The 19886-nt window shown below is 38.3% G+C and overlaps 1 protein-coding gene across 4 annotated transcripts in view; it reads left to right on the forward strand.

Annotated features, from left to right (window-relative positions):
• TIPARP (TCDD inducible poly(ADP-ribose) polymerase) overlaps nucleotides 1-10372 on the forward strand; it is a 28798-nt gene extending 18426 nt beyond the window's left edge. For 3 of the 4 annotated variants that reach the window (XM_082459557.1, XM_082459558.1, XM_082459559.1), the window contains exons 3-6: nucleotides 743-911; nucleotides 2234-2394; nucleotides 7304-7582; nucleotides 8266-10372. In XM_082459557.1, the coding sequence (XP_082315683.1) occupies nucleotides 743-911; nucleotides 2234-2394; nucleotides 7304-7582; nucleotides 8266-8713 (1057 nt within the window). In that variant the 3' untranslated portion in view covers nucleotides 8714-10372. The remainder of the gene's footprint in view (nucleotides 1-742; nucleotides 912-2233; nucleotides 2395-7303; nucleotides 7583-8265) is intronic. The other variant, XM_082459560.1, reaches the window with a different exon arrangement.
• The last annotated feature ends 9514 nt before the right edge of the window (nucleotides 10373-19886 follow it).

A 19886-nucleotide genomic window follows, 5' to 3' on the forward strand; every position in this document is an offset into this window, starting at 1 on the left:
GTTTTTTAGACCACCCTTTATAAATTAATTTTTTAAGTGATTCTGATTTATATAGCAGAACCTACACACACACACACACACACACACACACACACACACACACACACACACGTGTAAAGTGCTTATTCAGCAGCAGCAGACCAGATAACAGAATGACGAAACTATTCTCATAGCTGAACTTTATAATAATCCAAACTATTTTTTCTCATGTTTCGTCAACTTTTTTTTCTACCCACAGGATAAAGGACAATATTGATGTTAGGTAGATTAGCAGTACTTGCCTCATCTGGGGTCATTTTATTTTTCCTGTCTTTCATCAGACAATATTGTGTATTCCTATGTTGACTTAGGAAAACTGATGCCTCTTGAAAAAGGACAAGCTTCAAGAGAAGTTCGTTTCTCTGTCTGCTTTCTGTGTCAGCTTCATCCTAGAGCTGACTCCCTGATTGGTTGAGACCAGGTTTGGCTCATCCCACTGTGGTAGGGAGGGTGGGACTGTGTTGATTGGTTTAGGCCAGTGATGTTATGGGATAGAATCAATCCCTACTCCATGGCTTGCACGTTTTGGTCTTGAGGCATATACGAAATGGGGAAAAAACCAGCAATGATGTCCTTTTACTCCAAACAAGACAAGCTTTGAAAATTCTACAGTATGCTATACTAGATATTTGTAATGTCACATGAGATGTTTAGATATTTCCATTATTTATTAACAGTTCATTTTTTTCTTGGGTCTTTTTAGAGGACAAGAGTTTTGGGCAGATTTGAATGCCATGAATGTGTATGAAACAACTGAATTTGACCAACTGCGAAGGCTGTCCACACCACCCTCTAGCAATGTCAACTCTATTTACCACACAGTCTGGAAATTCTTCTGTAGGGACCACTTTGGATGGAGAGAGTATCCTGAGGTATTTACAGGTTCTTTTTCCCAAAAGTGCGTTTAAATTTTTTTGTCTTTCACTGTTCCTTTTCAACGATGACTAGACAGAACCACAGATCAAAGAGCTTATGGATGTAAAATTGAGTCTTGTTGATATGAGTAATGCTTTTCTCTCTTGATTTTTCTGAAAGTATATTTTTTTCCATTAATCTGGAACCCATAAATAGAATACCACTATTATCAGAGAGAAAATGGTTTTCCCAGTATCTTATACTGTAGGAGCCAAGTATTTAATGTGGTAAGTACTCAGACTCAGTGCCGCCTTTGGAGTAATTTTAATGAGATGAGCACTGGTGTAACTATTGGCTATATCTGGCTCCTGGTGGTTGGATCATGTGTTACACTATTAGCATTTTAGAAGTCTAGGGGGAAACAATCACCCTTAAGCCCCTGGAAGAAGTACTTGAAAATGTTTACTGAACTGTGGTCAGGCAAATCAGTCATTTAAAATTCTATCACATGTGCACATGCATCCTCAGTCTGAGATGGTAAGAATAGCTCATCCATCACAAAGCGAGGTTTTAAAATGATGGTGGTTTATTTTGCCTGTGAACGAGAATTCTGAGTCACATTTAATAAGTGCCCTGAAATGGACTTAAAGATTAATTTCACATTCCAAAGATCTGACTTCTTCAATTTGATTAAGTTCATTTCCAGTATTACAAAAAGGGAGAATTGACTTATCTACCTTAGGTTTTCTTTTAAGGCAATAGCAAAAGAAAATGACCAAGTATGTTAATTAGTGTAAAACACAATATTGAGTTAAAATTTCTGACTCTAAGTAGTCACTAGGATCTAATACCTTTCAAAGAGAATGAGAGGCTGTTTAAAATGTATCCTCAGAATAGTTGGACTGTCCCTGTGTTTTTCCTCAGAGAGGTTTCTTGGGTTTGGAACTTAATTGGTTTATTTGAACTGTATATACTACCATCTTAAATCCTGTTCTGAAACTCCCTTAAAAAATATAAAAAAAAAATCTCCAGGACATTCTTAAAGCCTCGAAATAGAATAGACTAATCCTTCACATGTTTCATAAGGTGGAAATCCATGTTCTGAACAGGAAGCATTTTTCTATTCTGCATCTTTAAAGAAGATAAAATTCCTACGTGTAACAGGAGGTAATTTGACTCTCTGTACTTTATTGAAACACTTCTGATGTTAACAGCAAAGTTAACTATTTTTACCTTTAGTTACATTAACATTTTTCATAACTTATAGTGACTATTTACCATTTATTGCTTTTTTAACTTGCTTTTTTTTTTCCTTTACCTTCTGTTTTCTACTCCATAGTCTGTTATTCGATTGATTGAAGAAGCCAACTCTCGGGGTTTGAAAGAGGTCCGATTTATGATGTGGAACAACCACTACATTCTTCACAACTCATTCTTCAGGAGAGAAATAAAAAGGAGACCCCTCTTCCGTTCCTGTTTTATACTGCTTCCATATTTACAGTAAGTGTCCAGCAGAAAGTCTCACCTTTGCTTCCATTTTATGTAAATGTACACTTAATGCCAAAGAGAAAAAGACTGTAAAAGACTAACTTGATTATTACCTCTAGAATATAAAATTCTGAGTTATTCTTTAGATTTAATTCTTCAAAAAATATAGTTCAGATAAGCTGCAATTAACCCAACACTAAAAGAGTGCGTATCCTACTGGATTTTTTGAACTGAAAAGCAGAGTTAACATTTTTCCACAGCTAAAAGTACTTATACAGTATCTGGAATAAGACAGAGTTTGCATTTGCCTCCTTCATGGAAGATTGAGATACCCTTCTATGTTATGGGACTATTTCCCAGCCCAGGTAAACTGTCTTGGCAAGTAGAGAGAGAGTCCCTCAAGGTGGTGTTCTCTATTCTTCTTCCTTGAGTGAATTTGCATGGGAAGAATTCACCTTTTCAAATAATTTGCATTCTCATTTGCTCAGTAAGCCCCATCTTCCTATAATACGCACTAAAATTACCTGTCATACTTTTAGGTCGAGACTGAACTCATCCTTCTGAATTATAGGTGAGCTCTCCTTCCATTTTCCCAAGTGCCATTTTTCTTTTGCCTCTCTAGAGAGCCCACTGGCACATCTCCATAGGTCCCAAAAGCTGGGGCACATTACCATTAGCAAGGCCATGTCTGAAAGGTAGTATTCTCTAGGGAAATCATTATCTACTCTAGTCAGATACACCATATTTAGAGCTTGATTTTTAAAATGCTACTAGGTTTACTTGGTTTTATGAACTGGGGAGGTCTAGGGTAATATTGGTTGGTCTCTTTTGCTGATCTTTGAGGTAAAAATCTTCTTTTATATTCTTACTAGTAGTTTTTTATTCCAAGCCCAAAGTGTGTTTTTCCCAGATCATTATGGCAGAGTGTTAATGATTCTAATTCTGAGATTGCAAAGGGAACATTAAAAACAAAATATAAACAAAAATCCCTGAAATGCTGGGTACCCAAAAACAATTTGTTAATAAGGCAGATTTTAGAAATATATATATATTGACTTGAGGTAAATATGTGCTTTCTTCTTGGTTCAAGTGTAGTTTTTTTTTATTATTATTAGAAACTAATAAAAATGCCATTTCACTAGCACAGCTGGAGATAGTGTCAGCGTCCAGTAGTTAGGAACATATTGTCCTCCTAGTGAGACAGTAGAACTCATTAGTGAGACCGGCAGCTTGGCATGCTGAGCCAATCAAGTGAGATGCAGCTTCTGTGAGAGAGGAAGAATGCTCATTCAAGTGCTGCATTGTTGGGGGAGTTTTACAGAATAGTGAAAATTGATTTGTTTCGATCCTATGTAATTATGGAATACCCTCTTCCCCCCACCTTTTTTTAAACTTAGGCTTGTTTTGTAAAAGTATGAACTGTAAATATGAGCAGTAGTAGAATTAATGCCACAGATATGGCCTTCCTATTTATAACATAGGCTTACAAGAGAACAAAGAAAGTCACTCCCTTTTTCTTTTTAAAACTTCCTAGTTTAGTCTTCTTATCTGGAACAGTGATCATCAGGTATAAAGTAGGAGCTTAGCAAACCAAAGAGATAGTGCAGACATTTCAAGAGGAAAAGAGCAGAGAAGCAGCAAGTTCACCAGGGTGGAATGGGTAAATGCAGCCTTCAGTTCCTGTCTGCCCTAGAGTCTGGGGCTGGCCTAGAGGGCAGAAAGAGGAGGGAGACTAATTACAAAAAGCAGATTTCAGAAGTAGATTTCTAGAGAGACTGTGATCTTAGCCAGGAAGAAAGTTTTGTTTTTAAGTGTTAGCAAACACAAAGGGTCAAAGAAAAACACAGGTGTCAAAAAGGCCACAATTATCAGGGAATCAGAGAGGCCTAAGAATTGGGAATGCTGGAGCAGGGAGGCGGAGGGTGAGGCGAGGGCTTCGTTCGTGAGTTACGGCAAGCTTGGCTCTTTTTAAATGAGGGTTTCCCTGCTTTTTTTCCCCTTCCAGTTTTATTGAGATATAATTGACATAAAACACTGTATAAGTTGAAAGTGCACAGCGTAATGACTTAATATACGTATATGTTGTAAAATGGCTACCACAATCAAGTTTAGCTAACATTCCTCATAGTTAAAATTTTTTTCCATGTGCTTGCTGATTTTTAATAGGGCTGATAAAAAGGATCTTATTCTTTCATATTCTTAGAATACTTGAGCTAAGGCTGCATAAGCACACAAATATCAGATTTAGAGGTTTGGAAGTCCATTTCAGCTGGAAGGACATCTGTCCTGTGCAATCACCTCATGGTCATGAGAAGGCCTGAGAGGAGTTCTTTGACTCCTCCCCAAAAAGGATAAAATTAATTTTTACTTCATCACTGAAGTTAGGTTAGGAAACGTCTTTCAGAATGGCCAGGGGAGGGAAGGAGAGTGATAAAAGGTGACCTTGGATTAGGAAAATTTGTTCTTCAGAGGCCCTTGAGTACAAGTGCCATAGCCTTTGACTTTGCCTCTCTAAAGAAGGCTGGTTACAGTGTGGGAAGCTCGCAGTATGTCACTGGAATACCCATGAGCTGAATACAGACTCAGCATTCTTGGAAAATAAAGCTACATTTGTAACTGTGCTTAGAATATGTATTTTTAACCCATGGCAACCAGAGTGTAGAGTTCCATCAGACAGATGTCTATATACATTTTTATGTTTTAGCCCAATTAAGATGTTGGCTTATTGAAAGTAAGCATCCATGGGTAAGAATGGATGCTTAACCAAATACATAAAATCTGATTGAATGTCTTAGGATAGATGGGATTTATTTACACAGACTCATCTTCAAGCATATGTAAGGAAATCATAGACCCCCCAGTCCCCTGAGAAAGGAAAGGAGACATTTGAAGCTTTCATTTTGTGAAACTGATTTCTAGGCAGGAGTGCTAGCAGAAGGAAAAGGACCAGTCTCTTCTATTGTCAGTGCCACGTTTTCAGTATGGCTGTGACAGCCTAAAACCTATTTTGGGCAGAGTGGTTGGGAGAATCTTACCTTCCTCCTTCAATCCAGAAACCTCTGTTGGTAACTTCAACCCCTAACAATACTGGGAAAACTGGCGAGTTACGACTTACACTCTTTGCAGAGGAGGGATAGAGGGAACAGCTAAAAATAAGGAGCTTATAGTCTGTGTTTCCTGCCATTCCTCTAGAATGGTGATGGCTTTTTAAGGAGTTACAGACCTATCAGAGTCTGATTAAAGCAGTAGGGGCCTCTTTTCAAAAAAATGTACCAGTGAAGGAAGGCTCTGGAGGAATGTCAGGGCTTTGTGAAAATGCTCCAGAAGACCAGAACTGTTGTGCCCTCTGTCATGAAGGTTGGGGAAAACAGCACCCCTTTAGATCTCCTGAACTTAAAAGCACCTGGGGGATTCTGCAAGCCCCGGATCCACCGAGAACTCTGTCTAACAAAGGGACTTTGAGGCACATTAATCATAGGCACAGCTACTTGAAGGAGGTGGGGGGTAAAGGAGGCAGGTTGTACCTCTATAGCAAGCCATCTCTTAAAAGTCAAAAGGCTGTGGGGTAGTGGCAATGGTAGTGGGAATCAGGCAGACCTGAATTGTAATCCTGGTATCCATCCATCACTTTCAAGCCTTGTTTAAAGAAAAAAAAAAAAAAGAAGACAAAGAAGAAGAAAATATATGTACATGTGAATTGTGAAATATATGGAAATGCAAGGAGTATGCGCTTAGAAACTAGATAGGCCTGGGTTCATATCCTGTCTGTCTCTGTTCTTTACTCGCTGTGCTGGCAGTTTCTTGATTTGAAAAGTGGGGATAACCAAGCCATTGTGTGGGGTTATGACAAGTAGTGACACTCGGTGTGAAGTGCCTGGTCCACAGTATGCTTAGTAGTGTAAGGTGGCTGATGGTAAATATCCTCCTGGAGATTAGATGTATGTTCACCTATTGTTGTAACCTCTGTGTCCCAAAGCTCTTTTGAAAATTTCAGTTTCCTAATCCATTTGGCAGACTCAGGGCTTCCCCGTGACCACTGTATGCTGATGAGTGGAGTAGTACCCCAGCCCTGAATCTGGGTCTCAGGGTCAGGATTATCTTTCTCTCTGCTTCTTCCCTTTTGCTCTGTTTTGAAAATGGCTAAGAAAAATGATTTAAATCATTTAATCAGGCAGGAATAAGTAACTGCTTGTCTAAACTCATCCTTCAAAGTAACAGACCTGTCTAGGGCTTAAAGTAATTAGCTCCATCTTAAGCACATCTAAAGCTATAACATTTGAATTGTATTGACGGTTTTGTTGTTATATGTGATACTTAAAACTGAAGCAAATGCCAACTTTCAATGCCTACTCCATGATTTGTTTGTTTTTACACAAAAACCAAAGTATAAGCTTTTTATTTTTAATATTTTGTCATCTCCCTGTAAGCTCCCTCTTGCCCCACTTCACTTTCTTTGCCTCACTTTGCCTCCACTCACTATGCTTCCCCATGTCCACAGCCTCTAGCAATGATACGTTTTGTGCTTAGTACAGCAAAGTTTGAGGAACGTATATAAATTGTTGCTCCCTTGAAACGGAGCATAACTATACAGGCAAAAGAGGAATCCAGGATTCAGAAGGTAAAGATACTTACAAATTGGCATTTGCTTGCTTGCCTTGCAGCAGTACATTCCAGAGTTTCCTCCACAAGGAGGAGGCCAGGGGAAGCTAATAGGTTATCTCTATACAGGCAGTGTTAGCTCTAAGATTTTTTTTTTCTTTAGTTGATAGCATTTTCTATATTGTTTTTTTAAACAAGCATTGAAGCTATTCAAATTATAATATTAGATACTGCTGTAGAGCAGTGTATGTGAGATGGAGGTTTTGATGTAGAGCACCTCACTGCTGAGGTTTTACACTGACGTTCTCCCTCTCCCTCGTAGGACACTTGGTGGTGTTCCCACACAGGCACCTCCGCCTCTTGAAGCAACCTCATCATCACAAATCATCTGCCCAGATGGGGTCTCCTCAGCAAACTTTTACCCTGAAACTTGGGTGTATATGCATCCATCTCAGGACTTCATCCAAGTGCCTGTTTCTGCAGAGGACAAAAGTTATCGAATCATTTATAATCTTTTTCATAAGACTGTGCCTGAGTTTAAATATAGAATTTTGCAAATACTGAGAGTCCAAAACCAGTTTCTTTGGGAGAAATATAAAAGGTGAGTCAGCAGTATGAAAAGTTCGAGAGCTTTTCTTGATGTAGCTAATGACAAATGCAGAACTTAATAGTAGAGACTTGCATAGAACTTAATGTCATATTTGTTCATATATTAACTCACATATAATTCTCATAACAGACCTACAAGAAAGATTATTACAATCTGCATTTTACAGAAAGGAAACTGAGTCACAGAAAAGCTTGGTAACTTGCCACAGGTCATACAGCTAATACAATACGGTGCTGGAATTTGAACCTAGGCAGTCTAGCACCAGAGGCCTTGTTCTTAATCGCTTTACTATGCTGCCTCAAGTCAGCAACAAATTAATGTAATTCAGAGGGGATACATGTAGATTTGAGGAACCTCAGAATTAAGAGACTCTCAGGTTGGTGGAATTAGGTAAGGAAGTCACCCTGAGAAGATGTGAGAACTAGATTTGAAATGGAAGAGAGAGCAAGTAAACAAATGGTTGATGGAGAAAAAGGGAAAGGGCTTTTCTTGTCTGCAGTGGAAAAGATAAGTTTAAACTTTTAGTATGATCTTTGATGACATTTTGCCCTTGGTAGCTATTTTAACATTTCCTCCCCATTGAAACCATAAAAAGAAGTTTACGACTACATCATGCCTATTAAACTGATCTATACCTTCATTTTTCTGAATTCCCTGTCCACTCTTTGCCTTAGGAAAAAGGAATATATGAACAGGAAAATGTTTGGCCGTGACAGAATAATAAATGAGAGACATTTATTTCATGGAACATCCCAGGATGTGGTAGATGGAATCTGCAAGCACAACTTTGACCCTCGAGTCTGTGGAAAGCATGCTACAATGTTTGGACAAGGCAGTTATTTTGCAAAGAAGGCAAGCTACTCGCATAACTTTTCTAAGAAGTCCTCCAAAGGAGTCCATTTTATGTTTCTGGCTAAAGTGCTAACTGGCAGATACACGATGGGCAGCCATGGCATGAGAAGGCCCCCTCCCGTGAATCCCGGAAGTGTCACCAGTGACCTGTATGACTCTTGTGTGGATAATTTCTTTGAGCCTCAGATTTTTGTCATCTTCAATGATGACCAGAGTTACCCATATTTTGTTATCCAATATGAAGAAGTCAGTAACACTGTTTCCATTTGAAAAATCTTGGTACTGCTAAATTATTTGTATAAACTCAATCCAGCATTTGTAGCAGGTTTTGGATGGGTGGGCCAGAGTGGGGAACAGCATTGACATTAATAGGGCACTTTTAAGACCCATTTTTTTTTTTTTAAGTTGCTAGAAAGTGAAATTTTTTTTAAGGAAAAATACAAGTTTTAAAATGACCACTTATTCTTTAATTATTTACTAATTGTTGTTAGTGTACTCAGTGTGGAAAAGACTACAGATTGCATACTCTTTTCATTCACACCTGTACATATAGGCAGCAGTGTTATTAGAAGCATTTTTTATAAAGAAACTGAACAGCCTAACTAATTACATGTGGCTTAAGCCTGGTAGAAGTTTGGCCAAATGAAATGGAGGCTGTGAGCAAAGTGAGGATTCTATTTATTTACAAAGATTAAAACTGACTGAAACTAGTACTACCATATTTAATCCCTGTGCAAAGCATCACTGCTGTGGTGTAGGATAAGTTCATGACATTCTGGTGGGTGGAAAGAAATTTCTATTTCTATCAGTAGGACTGAAATATGTCACCCAACCAGAGAACATCAATGACTTTAACTGTTCTGCAGAGTTTACCCGAGAACTCAGAGTTCTGTTTAGAGGAAGTAAGGAAAAAAAAAAAAGGAACCATTTGAAAAGTTTGTCACCAGCAAAATTTTTCATTAACTAGCTACATGAAATGTGATTCTCGTGTTAAACTTCAGCGTTGGAAAAAACAGTCTCTCTCATTATCATCCCACCCCAGTTTGAAGGAGTTGGGCATCTAATTTGGTTAAAGCCAGTCCCGAGAATTAGAAGTATTACTTTATTTTAGGGTTCCAGACCTAGGCCCTGACCGAAGGTTTTAGAGAAAGGAAGTACATCTGTAACTGAATTGGTCAGGTTTTTTACTGTGCTTTGCACAAAGTAGACCCTCAAAAAAAAGTCTTTGTTGACATGGAAATATTGTTAAAGGTGGAGCTCCCACCCTTCCACCTGCTTTGCCAGATGCAGCTGGGTTCCCTGGCCAACTCTGTATTTTACACTACTTCACAGAAACACACACTTGGAAATTGTGCCACTGGCCCAGCAGGAGCAGTGTTAGGTGAACATGCCACTGCCTCAGCTCAGAGAGGTAGCAGCTTGGTGTACTTCGCCTTAAGTAAAGCAAATGGACCTGGATTTATAAAAGCAGTAGTGGTTGTTCACAAAAGAATTCACCACGGAATTCTTTCAGGTACCAAGCTCCCCTAGTATGTTTGTGGTTATTTCATTTACACACAACCCTTCAGGAACTTCTGTGTTGTTTAAAGCAAGATCTATCTATCCTGATGTCTCAGTGACTCGGCCTGTTTAAGCACTTACCAGGGCTTCCACACAGTAATTTATTTTGCCCTAGTAGATCTTGTTGTTTGCTGCCATTGGCATGAAGCAGCCCACTGAGGCTGGTACAGTTGTCCTTTCATTCAGTTGTAACTTGTAAACCAGTGATTCCCAATCTTTTTCAAGTTAAGACACCTTACCGTTGCTTATTTGATTTTATGAAACTTGTTCCGTTTTTTCTCCCTAAAGGAAAAAAAAAAGCTTTATGACATATTTATTTTTTTAATAAAACTAAGCAAAAATAAAAGTTCTGGTAATTCTTTAAAACTTTTTCTTGTGGTTTTGGTTCCATTTAAGACAACTGCATTCGACACGTAGTGGGTGATCTGTAAATGCTGATCAATTGCTTGAATGAATGTGTGATTGAATGACTGAATGAACAGACCTAACCAGAAACTGCTGCCTAAACACTTGTGCTCTGAGAATCAGCAAAAAATACATTATCTGGCAGTCAACTATAAGTCACAAGAGAATAGTGAATATTTTATTTTGCAGGTAAGTGCTTGAGGGAAAGGGACAAGTTTTATTTCAGCAAACTGCTGTAGTAAAAAAAATATGACCAGGTTGTCCCCTGCAACAAGTGCTAAAGGAAATATAAAAAGTGTAAAAATCTCATCTGCTCTCAAGCACCTCCGCTTTCAGCTAACCTAAAGTGACCCAATTGGTAAACGTGAGCCTCTCTGACAGTACTTTCTCTCCAGTGTAATGATTTTTAAATTCATGTATAGTATTGTACGTTCTAACTAAGCAAGAACTATGGAATCAGACTAAATTTTGTAATGGTTCCATGGATTTAAAACATACTGAAAAGCATTCAGTAAATCTATCTCCCTACTGGCACAGCTGTAATTCACACCATTTCAGAAAGCTGGAACTCACTCTTAAACTATGGTTAAGATTTTCAGGGGGAGTCTGCAAACTAAGATATTCCAGTGTCATACAATTCTGTAGACAGGAAGGTTTATGTGTGCAAAGTTAATAAATATTGGGCCTTTGTATTTATAAATTCTAAAACCCAACTCCACCTTTTGCTATAAACCTCTTTTAGTAAATGACTTAGATATAAAAATAATTATTAGGGCCTGAAATACTGATCTTTGAGGATGAATTTTTGTTATACTAGGTCTGAAAATGACTTTAAGAAAAAAGAATATATGCAATACCCAAACAGTCCTATATGGTCAGTTTAAATCAGAGGGTTTTTTTCCCTCCTTTATTTAAGGAAGGTAAGATGGTTTCATGTGGTTAGTTTACTCATCTTTGTAGTTATTTTCTGGTTTTTTAAGACTACAAATGATAAGAATGTTCCAACTTTGAGACCCTATAATGCAAATTTTTGTAAAGTGCTGTACAAATCAATAGCGTTTATTTACAAATTAAGAGCCAGAAGCAGTATGGAGGCTCCTCAAAAAACTAAAAATAGAATTACCATATGATCCAGCAATACCACTCCTGGGCATATGTCCAGACAAAACTCTAATTCAAAAAGATACATGCACCCCTATGTTCATAGCAGCATTATTCACAATAGCCAATACATGGAAACAACCTAAATGTCCATCAACAGATGAATGGATAAAGAAGATGTGGTACATACATACAATGGAATATTACTCAGCCCTAAAAAAGAATGAAATAATGCCATTTGCAGCCACATGGATGCAACTAGAGATTATCACACCAAGTGAAGTAAGAGAAAGACAAATACCATATGATATCATTTACATGTGGAATCTAAAAATATGACACAAATGAACCTATCTACAAAACAAACAGACTCAGAGACATAGAAAACGGACTTGTGGTTGCCAAGGGGGAGGTGGGCAGGGAGAGGGATGGATTGGGAGTTTGGGGTTAGTAGATGCAAACTATTACATTTAGAATGCATAAACAAGGTCTTACCGTATAGCACAGGGAACTATACCAAATCTCCTGGGATAAACCATAATGGAAAAGGATATTAAAAAAAAATGTATACATGTGTGTAACTGAGTCACTGCTATACAGCAGAAATTAGCACGACATTGTAAATCAACTATATGTCAAAAAAAAGAAAAAGCCAGAAGCATTTTCCTTAGAAATGATAGTGCTGGGTTTTAAAAACAGACCCATCTAGTTTATTGATTTAGGTACTCTTATTGCAGGCAAGTTAGAGAAATAAAACAATACTTTTTCTTAGCTTGCTTACCTTACTCATAAGCTATCATCATCATAGGTAGAAAAATAAGTTATCGAAGAGTTTCATCAGCATTATTAGTTGGTCTTATTTTATTGCTTTACTCACTCTTCAGCATATTTTTTGGGAGACTAACGCCTGAATAGAACTCTCATATGGCAGCTCTTTTAAGGCTTTAATCTTACATGAATGTGGAAGATTTGTGTGTTAGAAGTGTTTCATGAACACTGCTAAATCCTCCAAACCAGAGCAAAGATGCCCACCCACTTTGATGATGTCAGAATTTTATGGGCTTAATTGTTCTTAAGTACCCAATTAATAAGATGAAAAATGACCAAAAGCTTCTAAGAATTCAGTGATCTTTTAAAGCAAATTCATATTAATATCACAACAGTATCTACGTTTGATATGTAGGATATATTTAGTCTACAGGCAACGTTTAGTGCTCACATGGATTAATGGGCTCCTTACGATAACTCCCATATGCTGCTAAAGTTTACAGCCAACAGGCTGGAAACCACTGGGCTAGACTATTTCTATATTCAAGTTTTATGTCTATCTCAATTATATCCAGTCCTAAAATAGCCTTAATCAAATCAGCTAAGAGGCTCAACCCAGTGTTCAAGAGCCTCTAACCCCTTCTAAAATAACAAGTTTTAGGTGCCAAATTGTCATTTGTGGGGCCTTATGTCCACATACATCAGCTGCACTTCAGAGTGTTTCACAGCACATTAAGGACTGCATCTAACAGATCTGAGTGGCAAGAGAACACTAAACAGGTGCTGTTGAACTACATGATAATGCAAGACTCTTCAATGCTAATATGAAATTCTTGTGCAACCATCAGTTTATAAATCTTTTTGAGGAACAATGATGGATTTGGGGCATTAACCCACACTTTTCTGACAAAGGTCCTACTTGAAGGTTTGCATTTCATAGTATCTTGGTTAAGGATTTAAATCATAATTTCTAAGCTGAGTTCAATGAACTGTTCCACTTAGGAGTGGCAGCCATAAATCTAATGAGAATTACTCTCAATGATCTAAGCCAACTGAACCCAGTAACTACAAGCTTTAGTTCCAACCACTCATAAATGTAGCTGAATTTCTTCTAAATGTAAATTTCTACCCATATGACTACATTTTCTAAAAATACAAGTTTGTGGTCTCATTTATAATTAACTTGTAGGCATATATAAGTCAGTGCTGGATAGGAGTAGGAATGCAGATTTTGCGAATCATTGTTACTCAATTTTGCAGTTAATTACTGTCATCAGAGAGCAGTGGCTTAGTCACAAGTCTGTTTGAGAAAGTTACACCATCTTAGTGTGTGGCTTGTGGACTGAGATGAAGAATGTAAAGCAGCACAGTGCCTGGCTCATGGTATGCAATCAAATTTTAGCCAGTGGTAGTAATAATAGAAGTAGTAGTAGGGTAGCCTGAAAAACGTCCCCAAAATATCCAAGTCCTAATCCCAGGAACCTGTGAATACATTATATGGCAAACAAGGCTTTGCAGACATAATTAGGGTCTTGAGATGGGGAGATGATTCTGGTTTATCCTTGGATGCCCAATGTAATCACAAGAGTTCTTGTAAGAGTGAGGCAGAAGGTCAGAAAGAGATTGGAAGATGCTATGGTGTTGACTGTGAAGATGGAGGATGAGGCCATGAGCCAAAGAAGGCAGGTGGCCTTTAGGAGCTAGAAAAGGTGAGGAAACATGCTCCCTTAGAGCCTCCAGAAGGAACGCAGCCCTGCTGACACCTTGACTTTAGGAATTCTGGCCTCCAGAACTGTAAGATAATACATTTGTGTTATTTTAAGCTACTAAATTGGGTAATTTGTAACAACAGCAATAGGAAGCTAATACAAGTAGTAAATATATAGAAATTATATTGAAGAATCATCAGGAAGCTGTTCTAATATAAATTAGTAATTAAAAAGAACACTACAAATATGAAAAATTCCAACGCTTGTTGGACATTTTTAAAGGTTATGTGAAATCCCAAGAGAGTAGACCACCCGTGGCTTCCCAGGAGTGGTATACATGCATACCAAAGACAAACCTCACTTAAAATAAGGCTGCTTCTAAGAGGTATTTAAAGACTGAATAAAGACAAGCACTGTAGTTGGTCAGATAGCCCAGTCTTCAAGAAAGACGGGAGACAAAGCAAATTGCTTTTGAGAAAGGGTTGGTGAAAAAGATGTAGGGATGAAAAATGTTAGCACTGAGATTGTCCAATAGTGGGTTCACTTTGAAGATTCAAGCCTCTTTTGAGTGATCTTTTGTTCCTACTAGGAAAGAGTACACATCTATTTAGAAAACATTTGTTGACTAGCTCCTAGAACCCAGGGAATTCCTCCTTGAAAGGGCACTGCTCCAGGATATAAAGTAGCTTCCTTTAACTTAGCAAGGTACAGAATTTTCCTCAGCCCCTTGTTAAGGAATATCAGAAACCCTTGTCTTTTTACTGCCTCAAACTGAAAGATTAACTCCACTCCTAACCAGCTCCTATTTTTCTGTAATCAGGAACTTCTTAACAGAGGACCTCATTTGGAGCTTTGTTTTGAAGGAATGAGCATCCGCTTAGCTTTGCTTTTCTCTGTTACACCTTCCTCCAAAGAGTCTTGTGGAGAGGGTCAAGGTAATCAGTTTGTTGTGGTAAAAATACATAAAGATGTCTTAATTCATAATGAATACAATGAATTCTTTATCTCTCATAACAGAAATCCAGAACAGGTTATTCCAACACTGATTAATTCAAAGGTGCAACAGCTCCCAGGATTCTGTATGATGCTCTTGGTTCTCCCCTCATGATTACAAAATAACTGCTCTGGCTCCAAGTACTACAATACATCTCATTTGTGACATCCAAAAGTAGGAAGAGATGATCCTCATCTAGTGCCTTTTATTTTTTTCTTTCAAGAGTTAGTAAATCTTACAAAAGCCTCCTAGTTGACTGCTATTTTTATCTTTTGTCCTGGGTTGCATCTGGTGACCATGCTTAAACCAATCCCTGGCAAGGGGGACAGAATCACTATGAAAGATGTGGACTAACCAACAGTCACTCCCTAGGGCAGGGGACTAATCCATTAAGCAAGTGATCATCCATACCTGAACGAGATTGGGGTTTTGTTAGGAAAAAGGAAAATGGCCATTGGGGAGAAAAACCAACAATTATCTATCTCAAATATTGTTTTTCAAGGTTAAATGAAGGAATTGTATTAAAGAGCACCCCTTGGGGAAGTTTTTCAATCTATTTAACAAAGACCCTGGGTACCCATTTACTTAAAGACCAAATGGTTATGGAAGAAAAACATTACTTCAGAAAGCTTATAAACTGACTTAAAGCTGGATTTACCACTGTCTGGTCTGTGAAACTTCCAGATTCTAAGTGGAGCTATTTTTAATATGAAACTTTGGCCCTTATAATGGACGGACATCAAAAAGACCGTGCAGCATGGAACACAGAAACAAACCTTAGCACCATTATCTCCACGTGGGGTAACTTTAGCAGGTTAGCGTCAGTTTCCTTATAATAAATAACCTCATGGGCTGTATAAGGAATAAGAGAGAATTCATGTAAAACGTTTAGCACAATGACAAATAAATAATAAAGCTGACTTCTTGTTACTTGAGTCCAAGGACTCAAATGAGGCAAACTTGAAGATCTGTATTTGGGAGTAGGGATAAATCCCTGTACAGTTAAAGTATCCAGTTTCCTTGGTTTTAGACTCAAGATCTCCTACTTCCTAATCACAGTTTTTAAAACTATAAACTACAAACATTAAAAAAAAATACAGCTAAGTAGAATATAATGAAAACATACTTCAATTAAAAAAAAAATAGAATTGACCACACACACACACAAAAGTTAACTGTCTACCCCATCTCTTAGCATCAATGCCAACCCCTCAGCTTTATGGAACTGCTACAGAAGGCTGGGGTTCTCACTCAGAATTTGGGAGGGGAGGTAGGATTGGCAATGGGCAGCATCAGAAATAGACACTCATCCCTCAGAATTTGCTGGGACACTATAGGCCTTGAGTTTGTGGCAGTGAGATAAGCCTACTTGGAGACGATAAAGCTAAATTATCTCATTATCAGCAAGCAAACTCAGTAGCTTTCTCCATTAATGCACACAAACATATCATGGAATTAAGATATTACCAGGCAGTATCTGACTGAGAAACTCAGGAATACCCCATCCTTGGTGTGCCCCGTTCTGCCTTGGACACATCACTTCACCTTCCCACAAGATCTCTGAGGAGGTATTTGCCCAAAGGAAGCAAAGCAAAGAGACTCTTTATTATCATCTGGGGTCTTGACTGCAATCTCTTAATACAGTAAACTGGACTGAGGGTTGGAAGGTGGAAGGCTACTTTTTCTACTATTAGTTAGGACCAAATGCCCTCAGATCTAGCAGGATATATAGAAGCCCTGCTTCAACTACTCCCTACTTCCAATGCCTTAACTGGGGTTAAGCCTTCACTTCTATGATACAAAGAAAGACCAGTTTAATTCACTTTCCTGTCAGCTCTAAGAAGAGAAAAGTATTCATTATTTAGAGCAAGGGTTGACAAAATTTTTCTATAAAGAGCCTGATAATAAATATTTTAGACTTGGTGTGTCACACAGAATCTCACAGCTACTGAACCCTGCCATCGTAGCACAAAAGTAGCACCAGATGTTGTGTAAGTGAATGAGAATCGCTGTGTTCCAATAAAACCTTACTACTAGCCTGAGGTCACCTATGCTGTATACCACTTTTCATTCAATGTAAATAATTGAACCATAGTTAGTTTATTTGACTTGTTACTTGAGATGTCCAGGTACTGTATTAAATTTTTGCTTCTCGCTCCTACTGTAGCTGTGCTCCTAATTACAGGGAATGTATTATTATTACTTGTTAATATTTTATTTTCTTTCCCTCCCTATCCTATATTAGACTATATTCAACTCAAAAAGAAAACTGAAAACCTTTAAGAAGTCTAAGCCCTTGTGGCTGACGTTACTTGTGAAGGCATGTTTTTCACTTTGGGGTCAGTGGTGGATCATGAGGCCACTATGAGAAGGCTTCCATCATTGCACTGATAGACACACCAGTTGAAAGGCAGTCCCATCCTTGCTGTTCTGGTTCAATAGAAACCTCCCATCAGAGGACAGTATAGATGAGAATCCAATTGGATAAAATAGTGGCAGATGGTCAGTCTCTTACTGGGGTTCCAAGTGGACGGAAACCTTTTCTGACTTTGGAATTTTCTGTCATAGGGTGGCCAAGGGCCTAAAGAAGTCCCTAAAGGCAAGAGGTCACTTATAATAATCCCCATCCCCCTTTTTCAAGAGTTAGAGTTGTCTGGATGGTGGTGGGGTTCCCCAGAGCCAAGAAATAGTACAGGGCATTTCACTGGAGACAATGAGAGACAACAGGATGGAAAGGGTAGAAACTATATTACAGAGCTATGACCATATATTTGACAAGGCTCAGGATCAGCCCCAAGTCTGAAGAGGCCTCAATGTCAGATATGCAAGAGATCAGCACTGGGACATGGGTTTTATTCTAGTCTTCTCTCCAGAAATGGGAGAAAAGGGTATCTGATGAATAAAAATGTTAGAAGCTGCAGACAGACATACCCAGAGACAAAATAAAGACCTCTAGAGAGCTTTGGCAGGTTTTCATAGAATTGCCACAGGACCTCAGAAAAGCCAGCGAGGTGGTAGTGATGGCTATGGGGGTAGTGATTATGATCATTGGGGTGATGATGTCGGTCCTTCATGTTTTTGTTTTTGCTTTGTTTTTTTTGGTCACGCAGTGCAGGTTGTGGGATTTTAGTTCCCTGACCAGGGACCGAACCTGGGCCCTTGGCAGTGAGAGCATGGAGTCCTAAATACTGGACCTCCAGGAAATCCCCCTTCATGTTGATGTTAACTGTGATGATAGCAGTGGTGATGTGGTGGTGATGGAGATGATATGGTGGTGGTGGTAGTGGAGTCATGCTCATTGTCAAGGTGGTCATGTAGGTCATGACGGTGGTGCTGGTGATGATAGCATTGTTGCTATCAGTAGTGGTGGCGGTTGAAAGAGAAAAGAATAAAGACACCTAGTACTTGATCTAGAAAGAAAGTAGGGGTAATAAATTATATAGTGTCCAGCTCCACTATAAAGACTCACAAGGAAAGTATAAAAATTTTGACCTTGAGCCCTGCCTCAGAATTCAATCTGATAACTTTGGAGGAAGAAGAACAGTAGATTCAAAAGCTTCTATTGATTGTTTAGTGAGAAATAGAGACCTATGGTGAATGGTTTTCTTCTTCTTCTTCTTTTTTTTGGAAGATATGTTAATGGATTCTTGATTTTGAAAGTGAAGTTTTTCACCACCTCCACCCTTGATGACTTGATGGAGAGGGTCAGGGCTGCCTTATTGTATAACTCCAGGGAGTGTTATTCACGCATCTGTGTGAATAGCACCCTGGAGGAGTTTAATGCTCAGACTGCAGCTATGCTTAAGGCCTTGGCATGATAGAGTAGCCTGTAGTTGTTGTCTGAGAAACTGGGGCAGGAATTCAATGAAGAGCTAAGAAGGCAGAAAGTTCTCAGAAAGGAAAGAGTAGTGCCAACAACAGGGAGACAGGCCAGGCCCAAAACTGTACAGAATCGATAAGATATTCCCAGAAGTGGACAGCAGTCCATGAACTTAGGAAGGGCATTGTGTGATACCGAAATTTTAAGTTGATTCCTGTTCAGAACAGTATTTACCCTGTGTTATCCACACACATAAGTCTTAAGGCCTTGAGTCTCAAGGAATGCTGGAAATGAGATTATGTCCACTCTTGGGAGTCATGTGGAGAAGGAATAGGATGGAAGACTACAGGTGATGGACAACTGAGCGAGGAAAGAGATATCAAGCAACCACCAGGAAAATGTAACCACCAAAAGAATTTAAGAACCTTCTGCAGAAATTCAGGGGCATGTGCTGGCCTTCTCATAAAAAAGTGAGATGGGAGGAATTGAGTTACTTCATTGGAATATTAAAGAAAAGGGTGACCCTGGAAGGCTGGAAATGTTTATTGAATATTTATGATATTTACTGAACATTTATTATGTGCTACACTATGTATTAAATGCCAGGCCATATCTCAATTTACAGTGAGAAAATAAGACCTATAATAAATTATTTAGATCAAGAGAATGTAGCCAGTGAGTGGCAGAGCCCTATTTAAACCTATCTGCTAAATTCCAAACTCACACTCAAAAACCACTGGTCTCCAAACATTGTGATGATACATTCCTATCATTAAAAACTTTGGAGGCATGCACCACAATCTTTGTATATTTATTTACTCATAAATTATATATAATGTACATATCTCCTTCTCCACTAATAAATTACATGCATTATAAAATAGACATGAAAATAGAAAAGAGATGAAGTAAATAATTTTTAAAATGTTTTAAAAACAAGAAATGTAGTGTTTTTATATTTATTAAATGTACACAAATATTTTTATTCTTACTAAAAAATAATAATAGTAGCTGGAAAAAGCATATCACGAATATATCCAAATGGAAGATGTCCATCACCGACTAAGCTTACTAAATCATGATAGT

The sequence above is a fragment of the Balaenoptera physalus genome (assembly GCF_965194825.1).
Source record: "Balaenoptera physalus genome assembly, chromosome: 4".
NCBI classification, from domain to species: Eukaryota; Metazoa; Chordata; class Mammalia; order Artiodactyla; family Balaenopteridae; genus Balaenoptera; species Balaenoptera physalus.